The sequence below is a fragment of the Natrix helvetica genome, assembly GCF_964273705.1.
Source record: "Natrix helvetica genome assembly, chromosome: 3".
NCBI lineage: Eukaryota > Metazoa > Chordata > Lepidosauria > Squamata > Natricidae > Natrix > Natrix helvetica.
In genome coordinates, this window is record NC_138549.1 from 64,484,630 (window position 1) to 64,505,458 (window position 20,829).

The following is a 20,829-nucleotide window of genomic DNA, read 5'->3' on the forward strand; positions in this document are numbered from 1 at the left end:
GGCTGTTGCGCTTCCGCTTCCAGACGGAATGTTGGCGGTGGAGCTGCTGGCGGGGAGGCGAGCTACCTGCATAAAGACGCCGCCGAGGGCATGGCAGAATATATCCCGGCTTGAAGTGGCACCGCTGGGGACTGCTCAGAGACTCATCAGAGCCGCGGGCTGGAGCTGTGCAAAAAGTCTGCTTGGGCTGGGGGGGGGAGGGAGGGAAGCCTGGGACAGCCATGCTTCCCTCCCTCCCACCCCCGCCCGAGCAGGCTTCTTGCACAGCTCCAGCCCGCGGCTCTGATGAGTCTCTGAGCAGTCCCCAGCGCTGCCACTTCAAGCCGGGATATATTATGCCTCGCCCACGCCGCCGCCGTTGCACCCAGATGGAAAGGGAGCCTTCGCGCCCCCCTTTATGGAGCCTCGCGCCCCCCCAGGGGGGCGCGCCCCACTATTTGAGAACCGCTGGACTAGAAGAACATCCAAGGTCCCTTCCAACTCCATTATTCTGCTATTCCCTTAAATTATTATAAAGCATCTTCATTTCATCTGATTTTATTACTCAAACTCACAATTCTGAATATGATGGTTGTTATATTCAGAACTCCAGAGCAGAGATACTGCATATAGGTAGTCCTTGAGTCAGGACTGTCATTGATTCTGACAATTATGGTCTTAAGTTATGACAGTTCTAAAACATATTGTGACCGCACCCACTTTTATAACTTTGTTCATGGCGGTCATTAAGAGAACAGTGTAATTATTAAGCAAACCCAAAGTTCTCTGTGGGCCAGTTATTGCTAGAAACTGGAAGTAAACACTTTGTAAATCACACTTATATGACTGCAGAGTGCTGCAAACAGCTGTAAGTTGGACTAGTTACTGATCATCCAAAATACATTCATTTGACAAAGGGGGTGAGGTACATCAGAACTTTAAATGATCTCTAAACAACAAATTGTAAGTAAAGAACTACTTGTATATAACATTAAGACCGACGTCCAACTATATTAGAGGGAAGCAGTGCAAAGTAAAAGTTATGTTTTCTGCACTAAGCAGAAAAAAATGACAGTGACTGGACCACTTGACTTAATCCTAAATCTCACATAGCAGATAAAACAGCAGATATTGTCTAGAGTCCCTGTGTACCAGGAATGAGAGAAGGAGGGCTGAATCCTCAGAATTCAGGATATTTAAGGATAGGAATAACTGCAAATAATAAGGAAAACTGCGAAGATTGTAATGATGGACATAGAAAAAAGAGCATAGAAAAAAGGTAGGTGGGAAAAAACAGGAACTGTGGGAGGAAATGGGAGGGGGGAGGCAAGCAGGCACATAGGAGGAGGAATCACAAACAGCAACCAGATGGAGTATGTAGACGGAAAGAGACAGAAGAAGATGGAGATATGGAGGTGGGAAGGATGCTCTAGTTGCTGTCAAAACAAGAGGCTTTTACCTCCTTTTTGATTCCTTTGAGAGAGTACTTGGATTTGTCCAGGAAATAAGTTGATATATGGAATCTTCATTTATTACTGCCTTGAAGCATTGTTGCTTTTTTGCAATTCTAGTTCTATTCCAAATGCAACATTTTTATTTTATTTACATATTATCATATAATACAATAATAAATGCCCATGGATAATTTTAAGTTAATACAATAAAAAATATTTTGATAATGTGACTATTCACCTCAAAGTCCTCTGGAATAACTTATAATACTTTTAACAGACTCTGGAAAGCTATCAACAATGGAGTCTATCTTGCTTTTAAGGGACGACCATTCCAGAGAATTAAGTCCAACACACAGAAACAATGTATAAGTAGTTCTCCTTTACCAATCACAGTTGGGACAGCAATTTGGTCACTGAGCTAGGCTCGTCATGGCAAACCTATGGCAAACGTGCCACAGGTGGAACACAGAGCCCTCTCTGCGGGCACACGAGCCATCGCCCCAGCTCAGCACTGCCACACATGTTCACACGCCTCCCAGTGGCCAGCTGGTTTCCGGGTCCCTGCCATGCATGCGCAGGTGGTGGGCACATGTGAGAGATGCATACATATTTGTGGGGGGTGGGTGCACATGGGAGGGTCATGCGTGCTAGGCGGTGAATAAGTGACATCTTGACTTTGTGATCTTGCTTCAGTTTTCCTTTGCTTTATATACCCGTGAAGGTCATAAATTTGACAACGAAATTTACTTTTCCATCAGTGTTGTAACTGCAAAGAAGGCAGAAGCTAAACGAAGATTATCTGTATCTGGGCTTCACACCCACACTCATTCCAGAACAGATACTACTAAAAGTTTCTTCTCCTAGGAGAGACGTGTGAAAGGGTCTGAATCAGAGGTGGGTTGCTCCCTGTTTGGCCCGGTTCAGCCGAACTGGTAGTGGAATTCAGGCGAGAGTCGCAAAACCGGCAGCAACCCAGGCCTGCCACACCCCTAAACCAGTTTCCACCATTTTGGTTTTTTTAGTGACTGCACGTGGGCAGTGTTCTGTAGGGAGAATGAGGCAGACAGGAACTGAGGCAAGGCAGGTTGAAGCTAACACAATCTTCATTAACAGTATAACATGGCAAAAGGTAAGGCAAACCTCGACCCAGCAAACAGCAACATTTGACAGCTGATAGCCCTTTTTATACTAGAGCTGTCAGACGCTGAACCAATAGAATGGCTGCATTCTCCCGCCAGCTGGCTGCTCACCAATCAGGGGCCGGCAATGATAGTCAATGGCGTCGTAGCCTCGAGGACTTAACACCCCTCTCCTCTCAGTTAGCACATGTGTAGTCAGCCAAATACGCCAGCCAGCGTTGGCTCCACCCAGATTGCCTTAGTTCAGGGGCGGTGGCCAAAGGAGGAGCCGCTGGTGGAGAGTCCTGTGGAACATCAGGAGACTGCGCAGCTGAGTCGGACGGAAACCTGACCGCCTCGGGAATGACCAGATTCTCAGGTAAGCCTGGTGACAAGAACGCATCGGTGGGGGGGTGTTGCATGCAGCTCTGTCTGCGCTGGAGCAGCCTCTGTCGATATTAGTTCCCCGGGGCAGGATTGGGCCTGCACCGGGTGTTGGTCTGCTGCACAAGTGGCTCGCCGTCTGAGCTTGTTGATGTGTTGGCGCCATATTCGCCAGTCACTGAGCTGGATCTTATAAGAGTAGGATCCAGTTAGTTGCGTGATTTGTCCGGGAAGCCACCTTGGTTTGGCCCCATAGTTTTGGGCATAGACTGGGTCTCCCACATTAAAGGCCCGTGTGGAGTTTCCTGCGAGGGGGCTTTTCTCTGCTGCATAACCGGAGTGTAGCCGGTCCAGGGTTGTCCGGAGCCAACAAGCCATTCTGCGGGACTTTGCTTGGTGATTGGGCACGGGGTTGTATGCTGTGCCAGGAGGTATTGGGACAGTTTGTCGTGCTAATTCCCTGGCCCCAAGTGGCCCAATGCCTCCTTAGCCGACCGGATGGTTCGTTCTGCCAGGCCATTTCTTGCCGGGTGGAACTAGGCCGTCGGGGCGTGTCATATGCCATGCTGGCCTAAAAACATCTGGAAGGGTACTGACATGAACTGAGGCCCATTGTCAGTCACCACCACGTCAGGCAACCCATGGGTCGTGAACAGCGTCCCTAGCACTCTAATTATGGCCTCCGAAGTGGTGGATGGCATGAGTGCAGCTCCACCCACTTCAACTAGGCATCTACGAGGACCAAGAAGTTCTGCCCTAAGAACGGGCTGATGAAATCCAAATGGACTCATGCCCATGGAGTCCAGGGCATGTCCCATTCCCTGATGGGCAAAGAAGGGGGAGCTGGCACTGCTGGCAGGTGGCTACCCAGATTTCTATTTCCTGGTCAATCTTGGGCCACCACACGTAGCTTCAGCCCAAAGCCTTCATGCGCACAATGCCCAGGTGAGCAATGTGCAGGCAACTTAAAATTGGTGAACTAAGCTTTGGGGGAGCTACCACCCTATTGCCCCATAACAGGCACCTGTTAAGGACAGACAGCTCATGCTGCCGTATATAATAGGGCTGAAACTCGGGATCTACTGGCCTCTGTGGCCACCCCCTGAGCACCCAGTCCAAAACCTGGGCCAATATGGGGTCTGTGGCAGAGAGCCTGGCAATATCCCGAGCGGATACTGGCATGGCCAACTCTTCAATTAAGAGGACTGAAACTGTAGAAGCAGGGTCCAAAACAGGTGCTGGCAGAGGGCAGCGACTGAGGGCATCAGCGTGCCCCAAGTTTTTTCCTGGCCTATATTGTAACTGATAATTATAGGCTGCTAGAAAGACTGTCCATCTGGACATTTTTGGAGACAAAATCTGAGGACTCTGGTGATCCCCCGCCAGAAGACCCAAGAGGGATTTATGGTCAGTCACTAAGTGAAAAAAATGATCATAAATGTAATCGTGAAACCGCTTTACCCCTGCTACAGCAACTAGGGCCTCCTTATCCAGCTGACTGTAATTTCTTTCAGCTATTGAGAGCGTGCGCGAATAATAGGCAATTGGGGCTTCTGAGCAATTAGGTAGGATGTGACTCAGAATGGCCCCAATGCTATAAGGCGATGAATCACACGTCAAAGTTAATGGGCGCCGATCACTGTATTGCACTAATAAAGATTTGGACGTAAGGACATCCTTAACTGCCCTAAAGGCTTGGGCTTCCTTAGACCCCCCAATGCCAGGGTGCTTGGAGTCCAGGAGCCTATGAAGAAGCTCTGCCAAAGACGCCGTATGGCGCAAAAAAATGGAGTAAAAATTAAGCAGCCCCAGAAAGGCTTGCAGTTCAGTCTTAGAGGAGGGCATGGGGGCTTTCTTAATTGCCTCTACCTTGGATGGAGTAGGGTGGATGCCTTTGGAATCAACTAGATACCCCAAAAATTCTACACTGGGGACCCCTATCCTACACTTTTCTTGTTTGAGTTTCAGCCCTGCTTGGCAGAAACGGGTCAGGACTGCTCTTAATTTATCGACGAGCTCAGCTTGATCCAAAGCAGATATAAGCACATCGCCGAAATAGGGTACCACACCTGCCAGCCCCTGGAGCATCTGCTCCATTAGGCTCTGGAAAATACCCGAGGCTACACTGACCCCAAATTGCAAGCATTTATATTTGAAAGCTCCCCGGTGCGTTACGATGGTTTGAGCCATGACAGTGGCTTCATCCACCGGGAGCTATTGGTACGCTTGTGCCAAGTCTAACTTGGCAAAAATGTTTCCCTGGCCCAAGGAATGGAGCAGATGTTGAACCACTGGCACTGGGTAAGGGTTGGCTTGCAACCTTTTATTAATGGTGCATTTAAAATCCCCACAAATTCTAATACTACCATCCTGCTTAATAGGTATTACTATGGGGTCTCCCAGGGGGAGTGGTCTACTGCTTCGAGCACTCCTTGTGCTATTAATTTATCTAGTTTTAAATCTACTTTGGGCCGAAGAGCAAAAGGCACTCTCCTGGGTTTTAGATGTATTGGCGCCACCTGGGGGTCCAAGTTAAAAGAAATGAGGGGTCCCATTATATTTACCAAGCTTGTTGTCAAATACGTCCACAAACTCGCTGGCCAGCGTGGCGACGGAATCTGGAACAACGGAGTGGATGCCGGAGACGTTGAGCCCCAATGCAGAGAACCAATCAAGCCCCAGGAGGCTGGGCAGATGGCCATCTACAATGATGAGGGGAAGAGGCCCCTGGAAGTTATTGCTGGTTATGGTGAATGTGCCACAACAAACAATGGGTATTGGCTGTCCTTTATAATCTCTGAGGCAAAGTGGGCACTGCCTGAGTTGAGCTTTGGTCAGGCTGGGCACTATCCGTTTGATAGTAGCCCAAGAGACCAGGGATTTGGAAGAGCCAGTGTCCACTTCCATCTTGCAGGGCTCTTCCTCTATGCGCACAGTCAGGTATATCTTTTTTTATTTTATTTTTATTATTTTAATTAAACAAAAACACAAAAAAAACATTCTTAATTACATCTTGTAGAAAGCATGTCGATTGGTTACAAATAAATTTCATGTGTTACTATACATCCTTCATATTTTTAATTTACATTTTAAAATCGAAGATCTTTATGTATTTTACCATCAATGTACCATCATTCCCATTTAGCTATAATTATTTAAATATGCTTTTATCTAGAATCATTTGCACTTGAAGACACAACCACCTACTGTCATTCATTAGCTATTCCTATAAACCTCCAATAATTACCCTTTTATAGCATATTCCCTTTTTTTCCCAACTCACTATCTAAGGCTTATATCTAATTGCTTTTTCCAATGCCAAGACATATAAAAATCATTAAACATTATCCATTAACATTTTCTTATTGTTATTATAGTTATCTAAAGAAAAAAAACAGAAAAAATGTTTTTGTCATTTATATCACATCTCCTCCCCTCTGACCCAAGAAAAATTATATCTTTATAATAAAATCTAAACAAAAGTTTGTTAGTAAAGTTTATACGTGCCCAAGAAAAATTACCTCTTTATAATAAAATCTAAACAAAAATCCATTAGTGAAATTGATAAACTTTTTCCCCAGATTGCCATTTACAGTTTATATCCAAATTATTTTTACTAATTGAGATTATTACTTCATTATTATTATTATCATAATGGATTATTAATTAATAAAAAACATTTTAAAGAAAACATTCTAAAAGTGTCTAAGAAATCCTACTTATTAATCACCAAAGGTTAACTAAGTTTGAGTTATCAACCTTCATCATCAGCCTGTGTCTTTCCAGTAACAAAACTGTCTTATCTCTTTAGCCAGTTGTTGTGTCAATTCTCTTATAAACTTCTTTATAAAGTTTTAAAAAACTTCTCTCTGCACTTTTTTGCTTGAAAGATCTCTCATATAGTCTTGAACTGGTATTAAATTTAACATGTCTTTGATTATCTGATGTCTTTCTAAAGCTGTTTCTCTTCTTAATTCCATCATCAAATCCATATCTTGACAGGGGGGTAGAGCTCCAGATCATCAAGTATATAATAATAATCAAATTCACTTTTCCATGTTCCCTCCTTTCCACTTTCACTCATAGGTGCTCCATTATTAGGTTCATCTGTTATCTTGTCTTTATCTTATCTTCACTCCCTTCTTTAATGTTTGAGGCTCCAGTCCCTTCATCTTTTATTGAGCCAGACAATAATCTATCTAACTTCTTAACAAACCTCTCAAATCCTTTCAATATCTTTAGAATTCCATCCAAAAAATCCTGTTAATTTAGGATTTCTTCATCTGTATATGAATGCATATTTCCCAGAAGAAAAGAAAAAGTTTAAAATCCACTGCCACTCTTGCCTTCAATATCTCTTTTCTGTATAAAAATATTTTTTGTTTTAAATTTGCTTAAACATAAGATCCTTTTAATTTTTTCAAAAAAAATGAGGGTTCTATCTTTTCTTTTCTTTCCCTTCCCTTGTCCAAAATATTCCACAAAGACACCTGCAAAAAACAGTCCGTGTCCTTCAGCCGTTATCAGTCTCTACAGACAAGCTGCAAACCCTCTAGTTAGCAATGTCAACAAACTCAGGGAAAATAGAGCAAAGGATACTTTGTTTCAAAAAGAGAAAAAAAACCAAGTTCTGGCTTCTGAATGACAGATTCAACTTTCTCTTATTTGTATCAAGCTTAAGGAAAACAAAAATCTCTAAGTGTCTTTAATAATAATAATAATAATAATAATAATAATAATAATAATAATAATAATAATAATATTTAATGCTTCTAGACCGCCCCCTCTCCCGCAAGGGACTCGGGGCGGTGTACAGTTCATACAAAATATAACAGGATACAATAAAATTAAATTAAATATGTACAGTTGACATATAATAAAATTTAATAAACAATAAGAGGAAGGATTATTAAGGTAAAAAAGTTTTAGATCAGCCAAAAAATAAAGGTAGCACAGATTAGGAGAAAAAATCAATTAATTCACTTAAGAGGAGAAACAGGAAGCATTCCAATCACTTCAATCCACAAAACGCTGTTACATAGAAGAGGAAGAAAAAAAAACTTTCTAAGGCAGTCCAATAAAGATAAATTTCGCCGCTTTTGCTTAAAGGACTAATTTATCTTTTAAAAAGAATTTCTTTGGGCAATCATTCTCAAAGAAAAAAAAAATCTCACCAGCTGGACTCACTTTCACTGCCTTCTTTCCGGAGCCGTCTCCAACTTTGTCAGCCTGGGGGCTGTCTGTTTACCGCTGGCTTGGAAAACTTCCCTTGGGTCAATCAGGGACTTTGCGGTGTCCCTGAGACCAGCAAGGATTTGTCTCCGTGTCACCGTCTCTCTGTGACGGTTTAGGTGCATATGAACCGTGCAGCTGGTAAAAGAATCAACGGCGGTCTTGGACTATCGAGACTGCACGTTGTGTCGTCGCGACGTCTGGCTCGTTCTCTCTCGCACAGTCAGGTATATCTTATGGGTAAGCTTAGTCAGGGACGCATGGCTGGTAGCCCAATCAGGGTGGTGCTGTTTACCTGTGATGGCAAAGCATTCTTCGCGGTGTTTGGGAAGTCTTTTTATGAATTGTCTAGATAAGGCGTGCTCTGGAGGCAGGTCAGCGATTGGCATGGCCTCTCTGCAGACCTTGGCTAAACGTCCTTTCCTGTCACACCGATGGCATATTGCGGCATTGAACTTGTAGACTGACCTTGCATGGTTCCTGCCACAACTCAGGCAACCTGCCTGAGGTAAAAAATCAGCCTGAGTCCATTTTTTTCCTGGTGGCCAGTTTGAGGCAGCTAATATCTTCTTCCTCATCCGAGAAGTCTTCTTCATCTTCTTCTTCGTGGTGGACAGCATGGCCGCCGCTGGCATGGGTGGCCGATGGCAGAAATCTCTGAATTTCTGCAGATTTGTCTGACATTTCATATGCCGTGGCTTCATCCACGGCTGCCTGAAAGCTCAGCTCTTTTCGTGCCAGCAAGCGTCGCTGAAGTCTGAGGTCTTTGATACAACAGACCAGCTGTTTTAACAGGGCATCATCTAGCACAGGAAAGTCACAGTGCAGGGCTGCTGTTCTGAGGGATGCCATGTATTGATCACAGATTCACCTTTTCTCTGGGTCCTCTGCCTAAAATCATAACATCTGGCTATGCGAGAGGGAGTTGGATAGTAATGATTTTTAAATTTCTCCAAAATAATATCCCAAGGCATCGAATGGACAGATTGAGGGACCACATGCACTGAGAATATATCCTCTTTTATGGCCACTGGACAAACCGGTGAAGTCATTATTCTCCAGGAAGCACTCGAACTGCTCGAGGTAGGCGTCCCATGTTTCAGTGGTTGGGCTGAATGCCATGAATGCCGGTAGATTAGCCATCCTTAGAAGGACGGAACTTGAGGAATTAGCCTTGGAGCGACTTCTCGTTGCCTGTGACTTGAGGCAGCTCTTATTAGTGACTTCGCTTTTCCTTCACCTCAGTCCTGATCCCAACTTCGTCGCCAGTGTTCTGTGGGGAGAACGAGGCAGACAGGAACTGAGGCAAGGCAGGTTGAACCTAACACAACCTTTATTAACAGTATAACACGGCAAAATGTAAGGCAAACCTCGACCCGGCAAACAGCAACATTTGACAGCTGCCAGCCCTTTTTATACTAGAGCTGTCAGATGCTGAACCAATAGAATGGCTGCATTCTCCCGCCAGCTGGCTGCTCGCGTTTCAACCAATCAGGGGCCGGCAATGATCAAGCGTCGTAGCCTCGAGGACCTAACAGGCAGTTCACTATAAATTGTTCTGCCCATGCTCGAAGAACAATGTCAATTGAACAGCGCACACACGTGCAGATTGCGAACTAGTAGTAAAACCGGCAGCAACCCACCCCTGGTGTGAATTCATTTGGAGGAGTCCTGAAAATACAGCGGTGCCAAGCCAAATTGGGTTTTATAGATTAAAACAAACACTTTGAATTCCATGCAGAAACAAACTGGCATCCAATGCAAGACCTGAAGAATTAGTGTCAGATTGGGGCATTGCCAATTGCCTGACAACACACAGGATGCTACTTTCTGGCATGAGAGAGGGAGGGAGAGAGAAAGGGAGACCAGGGAGGGAGGAATCTATATTATAAATATGTTTATGAGCTTCATTGAAGTTCATAGAGGTTACTCAAGGGAGGAGGTTACTTGTTGAATCCCATTATGGAAAGAAGTCTATATAGGGATTCTATTGCCCTTTCATTCACAAAAATATACAGAAGGGGAGTGTGATGATGAATGCTTGCCCTCTATTAATGTCCACATAATGTTTCATTGTTACAGATCAGCAACATACATGATCTGCAATAATAACAGCCTCACAAAAACATATATTTTAATACCTTTTCACATTATTATAAAAGAATCTGGGAAGTAATAGACGAATACATGTAAACCTTAGGTTGATAGAGGGCCATTATGCAAAGCTATTCTACTGCTGATTTAATATCTATCTTCGTTACTCCTTTCTTCTTCCAGAGAGGGAAGGAACAATTACACATACAGTATATGCCAAGTAGGTTCCTCAACTCTTTAAGCAAATACATCTTGTTCTAGCATTATGCAGCTATGTATCACAAAAATATACCATTGCCACAAACAAACAAATAAACAAACCATTCATAAAACCAGATGTAGGTTTTCCAGTACCCCAATTTTATTTCTCTGAATGTTTAGGGGGCAGGAAACATATAAACATATAAAGAAGAAACCGTTGCTTGTTTATTCCTCATACATCTTTGCTTGTCTGGGTGGCATAGGCCCCTGCTATGAGTTACCATAGCAACGGTGACAGGCTTGCTGAACAGGCTGTTTTAAGTGCACCAAACGCCTGAATTTGCAACCTTCCTGTGGCTGCAACTGAGCCATGGACATAAGCTTCTCTGTGGCAGCCTGGAGACCTACTTACATGTAGAAATGAAACAGTGGGACCAAGCGAAGGACTGAATTTGCTGGAGCTTTGCATCATACCTTTTCTGCACAGGCCACTGCTGGCACCATCTGCTCTGTGCATGTTTACCATGCACGTTTCAGAGCTTTCATCCCTCTTCCCTCCCAACCAGATAGGCCTATTTCAAAGACCTCAAAAGAATGAGTAACAAATACATACTAACTATGGGGGTAGGGGTGTCAAATAAATACAATAATTTAGGCAACTGATTAACTTACTGTATTTTTCGCACTATAAAACGCACTCCCCCTCCCCCCCAAAAAAGTGGGTGGGAATGTTTCTGCGTCTTATAGAGCGAATATTGCGGCAGGGGGTTGGTTCCCCACCATCAAGGAACACTGGAGCCTTCTGTCAAGCAGCTGACTGGTGGTTGAATTGGCCTCCCAGAATACCACCAATCAGATGTTCTAGGAAGTGGGGATAGCCGTCAATTGCCACCACTGCCATTCGCTGCCTCTGTCACCAATCACCACTGCCGAATGGTGATTGGCAGAGGCGATGATTAGCAGCAAATGGCGGTGGCAATCGGCAAAGGCAATAGGTGGAATCGATTTCCGCTGGCTAGAACAGCTAATCGGCAGTATTCCAGGAAGCTGATCCAACCATCAATCAGCTGTTTGGCAGCAAAGGCTCCAGTGTTCCCTAGCGGCGGCAGCAGCACAAGGATGCTAGCCAGATGAATATCGGATGGATGCTGGGAGGCAGAGGCAGAATTTTTTTTCTTGTTTTCCTCCTCTAAAGTTAATGTGTGTCTTATAGTCTGGAGCGTCTTATAGTGCGAAAAATAATTCTGAAGGTATTTGTCTTTTCAGTACATTTCAGATCATTTATTACCTTTAAGTAAATCTGCATATATGAACAGCAAGTAGAGAAATATAGTTTAGGGAATGCCTCAATAGAGTAAAATACATTTTCCTTTGGGAAAATATATTATGATGATTAAGTTAAGATTAAGCTGGTGTGTAATGTATTGATTTAGTATGCATATTTTATTTTAAATGAATGCTACTTTCAGCATTTTGAAACAGAAAGATATGAACTGTACAGTATCTACTGTAATTCTGAATTAAAAGAAGTATAAGTTTCAGGCGCTGCTCAAAAGGATGTATAAAACTGATGAAAAGGACAATCCAAATAGAGGACCTTTTCTTTTTGCAACTATTGCCTTAATGATTCATAGCTCCTTCTAGCACTATATAGTTATCACTCATAGAAGCCCAGTTTCATTTCCATTACATCATCATGACTTGCATTGTAAACTATGGTAAATAACCAACTTCTGTGTTTGTTTTTTGTGAGCCAATATAGTATACTGATTCAAATTTTGGCCTAGAAGCAGAATAGTCTGCTTAAGTTTTGAGCCATAGAAACTCAGTGGGTGAATCTAAGTTAGTCCATTTACATCAGAAGTTACTTTGCCACCTAAGAGGATGCAGCATTGTGTATTTCCATTTAAGCTCCTGAATAAAATTTGAACTACAAATATAGTAAGTAAATAAACACCTAACAAGAAAATGGCCTATATCAGGGGTGTCCAAACTTGGGAACTTTAAGACTTGTGGACTTCAACTCCCAGAATTCCCCAGCCAGTCATGGGTCTTAAAGTTCCCAAGTTTGGACACCCCTGGCCTATATCTTTATATTTGAATGCAGCAACAGCCAAGATGAGTCACACATGATTTAAGAAAGGAAGATAACATTTAAGCATTTCTTCTCAAAATAATGATTAATTCATTGAATTAATCATTCCTAATTAATGGAATTACTATTCTTGGAAATAAGAAGCTGAACCACTTACAGGACTTGTTGTAGTAATAAGTGTCACTTCTTGGGGATCCTTCTCCTACTAGATGTTGTATTAATTTAAGTGTAACGCCGTACATTATTGTATTAGTTTTCTAATGTAGAGGTAAGCTACCCATGATACCTTTTAAAAAGATGAAAGGTAAGAATGTTTAATAGCAAATCAGGTACACTCCTATATGAATAAGAAGTAATGAATGATGCAGTGAGAACTTGGTATTTTGTGTCCAATCATTTATACTAATGTGCACTAGATTCATGATGCATTTGGCACAAATCTTGATTTATCTTCCAGAAACCAAGAGGAGAAGGCAAAAATACTAATAATGTCAGTTATACTTTAGTTATAAGCACATTAAGAAGAGTTTCAAAAATCATGAGAAAATGCAGGCCCATTATTTTCAAGGATGAGATATCAAAACTTAATGGCCAGAAGAACATTTTAATGCCATCTTTTTCCAGCTATGTAAATTACTGCTCTGGGATCTTTGGTTTTTTTTGCTAAACATGCTTGCAGATCTCTAGACAGACAGGGTTTCTTTGCTGGCTGAGAAGCAGCTGTAGATTGGATATTCAGTTAAAGAGCCATTGTTAATTCATTTACTATCCATAATCTTAGTAGTTATTTTCTCTCTCTCTTTTCAAAAACACTGCTTCATTTATTCACTAAACTAAGCTACATTGAGAGGGTAAAAGCATGGTGGCTCATATGATTTAAAACTCCTTCCTAAAAAAAAACAATTGACACATTAAGCCTTTAAAATGAAGGAGATGCCTGTCAAATAGGTAGATCACTTTTCTATGGTGTAGTAATTTTCTATATTCAGAGAATTCTTTCATGTGAAAAATCTCTCAGTCATAGAACCTGCAGTGCTAGAAACTATTTCAGTAAGAACCTGGCATGGATAAATAGATAACAGAAAAATATTAAATGAACTTAAGTATGCCATGTGAATTTCAAGTAGTGGAAATATATCCAAATTGATAGCATTTTAATAGAAGAACTGTAAAGCAGGGAGGGAGTTGCACTCACTGAAAAAAATAAAATTCTATCCTACAGATAATTTTAATTTTTAATTATTATTAAAAATGTAATTATTGTATTTTAGTTATTTAGAGATAATTTTAATTATCTGTAAATTATAATATAATTTTCATGCAAAAGGCAAGACTCATGCAGACAGTACTGAAATTTTGATGTACAGCTAAGTCTTGATGGCTGAAGATGAGCTGTATGTCAGTTACTGATTTGCTAGTAATTGTTTGCAGAATGGGAGAATTAAATTATTGACCATATGAGTAGAAAGAATGCATGGATACCATAATACCTCTGTAATGAGCCGAAGGACAGAAAGGGGGAGTAGTGAGCTCCCTCCCATATTTGGGCATACCAGGAGTTGTAACAGAAACACATACATACATACATACATACATACATACATACATACATACATACATACATATAATTTGTTTTCGTAGATTTTCACGGATGTAGGTATGCTGGTTTTGTTGTATTTTGGTCTTTTCCCGTGTAAGATTGAGATTGTCTTGGCAACGTTTCAGCAAGATCTCACTTGCCATCTTCAGGCTTGGGCTTAAAATGCGAATGGAGCTGCCGTCTTTCTGTAAATCTTGGTGGTAGGGGATGGGGTGCTGGCTTTGTTTCAGTAAGTGGAATGATTGGTTGTGTGGTTGTATCATGATTGGTAGTTTGGTGCTGATTGGTGCTGGCTGTGTGTGCATTGTTGTTTTGCATTGTAACGGCCTGGGCAGTGGGTGGGGCTCGTTTGTTGACTAGGGCTGGTTTCCAGATGTTTGGTTGGCGGGAGGTATCATCACGTTTATTCATGTTGTGGGGGTGTTTCTCTATTTCGATGGGTTTCATAATTATTCTCTTGTTGAGAATAGCTTTTGTTTGTAAGCAGGGTCTTGGAGTAGGTTGGATAGTTTGGCTTGGTAGTCAGATGTGTTCATCACCACTGTGGCCAAGGAGTCTATGAAATACCATGCAAAATCTGCCCGGCAACATATATAGGACAAACAAACAGGAGAATAAATGCACGCATCACAGAACACAAGAACGCAGTAAAAAAAAAAGAAAAAACTTCCTCCCTTTTCCAGCACCTTAAAGCTACAGGACATGAAATCAACTTTGAAGGAGCCAGGTTAATCTCCAAAACAAAACACCTCAACAAGAGAATAATTATGAAAGCCATCGAAATAGAGAAACACCCTCACAACATGAATAAACGTGATGATACCTCCCGCCAACCAAACATCTGGAAACCAGCCCTAGTCAACAAACGAGCCCCACCCACTGCCCAGGCCATTACAATACAAAACAATGCACACACAGCCAGCACCAATCAGCACCAATCTACCAATCATGATACAACCACACAACCAATCATTCCACTTACTGAAACAAAGCCAGCACCCCATCCCCTCCCACCAAGATTTACAGAAAGACGGCAGCTCCGTTCGCATATATATATATAACAACCAGTGGAATTTAATAAACTTTTCAAACTCCACAAAATGCAATTATTTATATAGGTATGGAATATATTTTGATGGTAAAATACGCACATACATGGTTACCATGTTGGGCATTACATTTTGATGCCACTCAAACAATGAGTCAATCTAACATGGTGTAGGGTTAGCTTTTAATATGGGAATTCTAAGCTCACATCCATTGTGACTTTGAGGGAAAAGGTCCTTTCTCTTATTTACAGCTTCAAAGTTGATGAAAGGTTAAAATGCTGCTCTGTCCTCCTTGAAGGAAACACAGGATAAGTTAATAAAATAATATCTTGTCACCAGGGAATTTTTATTCCCCTGTTATTATTATTGCCTCTGCTACTCCTTTTTATTTTTAGCATGCACGCATCTCAGCATCACATGCAGTTTGTTTGTTAGATATCAAATGGGTATGTACATAACTGAATGGCAACTTTATCCTTTAAAAAGGAAATAATCAGTTCTGTAAATTAATAGAGTGGCATAGTTTACTCAGATTTTACTAGATTGCAAAGAACACAAACATAATATAATTGTTTGTTTGGATATTGTTCTATTACTTATAGACCGGGGTCACCAACCCCCAGTTCATGGACCAGCTCACGCCATGCCAGCAACCAGGCCGCGGAAACAAGTGAAGCCCCATCAATGAGATGCAGCAGCACACAAAATCATGCCCCCTCCGGTCCACTGAAAAACATTTCCCCATGGAACAGGTCCCTGGTACCCAAAAGGTTGGGGGCCTACTGCTATAGACCATTCTCTCCAGCAGAGTGAGAAGGTTAGAAAAAAAATCTGACTTTCTGCTACTTATCCCAATAATCTAAACCAGAAGATTCTAAAACAGAACACTTCTTTTTCTTCAGTACCATGGTAAGAAATAGAATTTGCAAGAAGGTTGCAATTAGCTTCAGTTCCAGATTTGTCATGAAGATTGGTGCCTTGCCTCACCATTATGTGCCATGTGAAATAACATTTAGAATCTAGTTTCAAAAACATAACAAACACAGCATCAATAATACAATATAAGTTCTTTATGATACCCTATCAGTGAGTCACACAGAAAAATTATGGGAAAGAAATCGGGAACAATTTATTTTGTATGCACTGCAAAAATCAATGGTTTTCAACTCCCTATTTTCAAAGAACCATTCCTGTGTAAAACATATGCCATCTACCTGATGGGCTAGGTAACCAGATATTAAATGAAAGAAAGGTTGCCCAGGAAAAAAATTATGCAAATGTTTTGCAGCTGTATAGGATGTCAGGTAATAATTAAGGATACACATCACAAATTTTATGTATCAGGTTTCATTACACTGGCTCATTGTTGACAGAATGAAAAAAGACACCCAACATAGATTACAAAGGCAAAATACACACGATATACCGTATAATTGTTTTGTTCATCTTTGAATCTATTCTTTTGTAGGAAAAGGCAGAAAGAAAATTGTTGCCCTCCTACTGTCAGAATAACTGAGATTCCCCCACAGACACAGACCTTTTGGTTTTGATTTACCATCACTTCTGCTAGACATCTACAACAATAGATATGGTTTCCACCAAGGTCCTCTGTTCTGGCGGGAACAGAGGTTTGATTCTATTGGCTGAGAGTCTGACAGCTAAAAGGGCTGCTGTCAGACCCAGCCTTTACTGGATTATTCTCACTTGTTGTCTTGTTAATAAAGAGCTGTTGTTACTTAAGCCTGTGTCTGCCTGTCCATTGCCCGATCTAACACTGGTGACAAAGGTGGGATTGGAAGGGAACTAGGCAAACCAAAAAGAGCACCGGATCTAACATCTTCTATGTCTTAAAAGTGTGGCAAAGGACATGGTTTGGTGATGTAATAGTTCCTTTTAACCCAGCCTTCACCACTTCTCCATATTTAGCATCATACACCCAAATGAGTGAACCAAGAAAAGGGTCAAACATGCCAATGGGTGCCACACAACTGCATCAAATATTCTGGATACAGGAGGCTTCTTTCAATCCAGCAGCATTTAAAGGTATTTCTCTTCCAAGGCTAATTTTAAACAAGTGGGATGGAAGAGACACTGTTCCTTTGGGACTACAGTATAGCAAAGGACAACTATGTCAAGTCTTCCCTTCTTTTACATTTCCTGTATAATACCACCTTCTACTTTTTTTGCTGACCTGAGGGTAAAGAGGGGTGGGGGTTGACAAGTAAAAATGGGGTTGACAAGTAAAACAGGATAGAGCCTGTAAAATTGGGGTGGAAATGTACACCACTGAACAGGAAGGGTAAAAACCTTTCAGACCTTAGATATTCCTGGATAAAATTCCCAGTAATACAATCAACATAGTCCATACTCAAACTTGGATGAAGAAATTGGAGGAAATAGTGGGTGTGGAGCCTTTCTTTTCTATTAAATCTCAAGAACCCTTCTCTAAATTTCTAGGACAGCCAAAAACCCAAAAGGCAAAAAAAAAACCCAAACAAAAAAAAACAATCCTAAACTCTGAAGCTTAATACATTTGTTCACATCTGATCAATTTTCTCACTAGGATTCATATCTACTACAAGAAAGAAATTATTTTCAAAAAGATGTAATCTAGAATCGGGACACATACATGTTGCTACAACACAAAGAAAATAAAACTTAAGGGACACCTACCTGTCTATTTTTCTGGGATAGAACCTTGACTCTGGTACTCTTTTACCCAAAAATATTTACTTGGTACCAAAACTGTTTCATTGGCATAAATAAAAGTTTTTTATTTGAAAAGCCTAGGTTTAACTAGACTGTTAACATTTCATCATCACATTTTAATTATCTGGTTTTAAGATTCTGTACTGAGAGTGAGCCACTCTTGGAATGAACAATGAGTGTGAATACCAAATGCTTCATTAAATCAATATATAATATAATAATAATTGGGTATCAAAGGTTAGCTCAGGATCATTCCTCAGCTCCAGCTTTATGCCAGCTGCTATTGAAGAAAATGAGCCACAACTAATCCTCTAGGTGATAAGAGTATGTGCTGCCTCTATGCTTGGCTGCTATAATCATCATTTTAATAACAATATGTGTTTTTCCTGTCTTGGCTTTTGCCAAAAACAAGCCAGCATTATTTCAATGGTGGAGCCATTCATACTCATTTATCCTACCTCTTTCACTGAGGTTTATCCTCAAAGCAATTCAGCTAGGAACACTGAGAGATGCTTTGATTTGTATCTCTCTACTGAAACCTAGATTGGATTTAATTACCCAAATGGGCCCAATTCCACACGGGTCCATTACTGACCACTACTTGACCTGTTGAGTAAGATCATGGTCCTTAATCAGAATTTCCTAGCAATTTAACAAATGTCAATTGATGGGATTATCTCAGCCCCAGTTCTTGTTTAAACAGCCTTATGCCAGTTCCTCCACTTCTGGAATATAAGCAATTCTTCATGTTTAATCTATCACAAAGATATGATTTGTAAACATGCTTCTTTGGCTCCTGGCCCATAATTTAGGGGATAAATTTTATCTGAGTATACCAGCTTTGATCAATCATTGGTAATTTCTGAAGGGAAATGCCTATACTTTAAAACAAAACGCAGGAAACACATGTCATTGGATTGTCATTATCCAACAACATCCCCTCCCAAGAAGACATCAAGACAATGTCCCACTAATGAACAAAAAGTTAAACTGATATACAAAAGCTTAATAACAGCAAAGATCCTGAACATACTGAAATTTTGATTATTCCCATTCATTTCACATCCTGCAGTATTCAGACTGCTTGGAGAAGCTTAATTCTATCTGCCAGTTTAATTAGAAAATGGGAGATAGTGGCTGTATTTATATGAGATGGCTATCCATAGATAACCCATTTCTGGGTTTTACATGACACAGTGATCCAGAATGTAATCACATTTGACATAAAATAGAACAAGGCCAAGTGGACTGGAGTAGTTTATGTTTGAGTGGGGCATGCAAGCAGCCTCAGATGACTCCTTGTCATCTTCTTCAGAGCCCCTTCTGATGAGCAAGCAACAACAGTGACATCTGCTGCTCCAGGTCTTCACCCGCACAGCTCCACCTGCTGTGTGCACAAAGGCAAGGAACCTGCTCTGGGCAATCTCCCTCGCAGCTTCCTATCACTCGGTTCAACAAGCGAATAATAAAGGTGATCGCCAGGAGCAGAAGCAGCATCTCTCCACTTGCTCATCCCTTCTTTCTCTAGGCAACGCGCAGGAAGGCTGGGCCTAGCTTGGCCTCTCCCAAAAGCTCTCCACTCCAGGGAAACCGAGGCAGTGGCAGCGGGTGTTCTGAAGTTCAGACCGCCCGCTCGAGTCTTCAAACTACCCACCTGCGTGCGCTGCGCCCACCTACCGGCTCCCTCTTTCATTCCGCCGTCGCGCAACTAGAGAAAGGGCAAGGAGTGTGCAGTCTGCCGAGGGGAGCGAGCTATGAAGCCAGTTTCTAGAAACTGCAGCCTTTTTCTCCCCGTTTCTCTCAGCCAGGAGACGGCGTGTCCTCATTGGCACAAAATGCCTTTGGGGGCAAAGAATCAACCTGGTTGCCAACTTGGAGTGGCCATTGCTTGGGATCTCTGAGCGTCACAATCCAGCCAAGAAACGGAAGAGTTCGGGGACTGGGCCTATGATTAAGAGAAGGGGCAACTAGGCCGGAGGGAGGGGTGAAGGGGGGGGACTCACCCAGCACGAAGTAGGGCAGCTCGGTGTTCTCCAAGTCATCGACCACCACCATCTCGCCGGGAAAATCATTGCGGACCGAGAAGAGCAGCTTGGGCTCAGAGGCCGAGGGGCTGTGCATGATGCTTAGGTCGTTCTCCCTCAAGAAGGGCAACGCTGACACGGTGATGCTCTTCAGTTTGCACTCCATTTCCTTGGAAGGGTCCCCGCCTGCTTCAGCCGGCCCGGCAGCCGCGGGCCCGGCGGCGGCGGCGGCTGCATTGGCGGCGGCGGCGGCCGTGAGGCTGCAGCAGCAAGAAAGCCAGATGCAAACGCCAGCTAAAGCCATCTTGCGCCTGATCCGCCTCGCCTTGCAGGCTCAGAGGAGCCGGCCGAGGGGGCGGGGAAGAAGATCCCTGGTCCAGAAAGGGGCTTGCAGTTGCAATGCAATCAGGAAAGGGGCGGATTGTGGGAGGCTCTTTGTCTCCAAGGCGCTGCAACGGAGCGAAGGCAGGCGGAGGAGAAGATCAGGCGAGCGGGTTTGCCTCTGAGTTGGCTGCCTTCCTCCTCCTTTGCATCTTCTCTCCAGCTCAATCACGCACACAGGCGGCTAGTCACCACCTGGATTACACAACGCTGGGTGGGGTGGGGAGCCCCAGCTATATTTTGCCATGCAAAATTGTTTTCAAGCCTTTCCCAGGGCCCTGACTGGCGATTGAGAGATGGACCTAGTAGGCACCATGCCAGACACAATTTCCATTTAGTTCAACCCCCTTTTTCTCATTGGCAAACTAGATGTTTCTGAGAATTACACAAGTCAAATGTAAACCAAACCACACACCAACACTTGATAGACTACCCTGCCCTTCAATTTAGCTATTGTGGTAAATAACTGTTGCCGGGCCTATCCTTTTAACCGCACAAATCCCAAAATG

At 42.5% G+C, this 20,829-nt stretch overlaps 1 protein-coding gene across 1 annotated transcript in view; it reads right to left on the minus strand.

Annotated features, from left to right (window-relative positions):
- ASTN1 (astrotactin 1) overlaps nt 1-20,243 on the minus strand; it is a gene marked incomplete at its 5' end in the record, with an annotated part of 262,549 nt that extends 242,306 nt beyond the window's left edge. The window contains one exon of the mRNA XM_081946598.1: nt 19,919-20,243. Within this exon, the coding sequence (XP_081802724.1) occupies nt 19,919-20,243 (325 nt within the window). The remainder of the gene's footprint in view (nt 1-19,918) is intronic.
- Between the last annotated feature and the right edge of the window lie 586 nt (nt 20,244-20,829).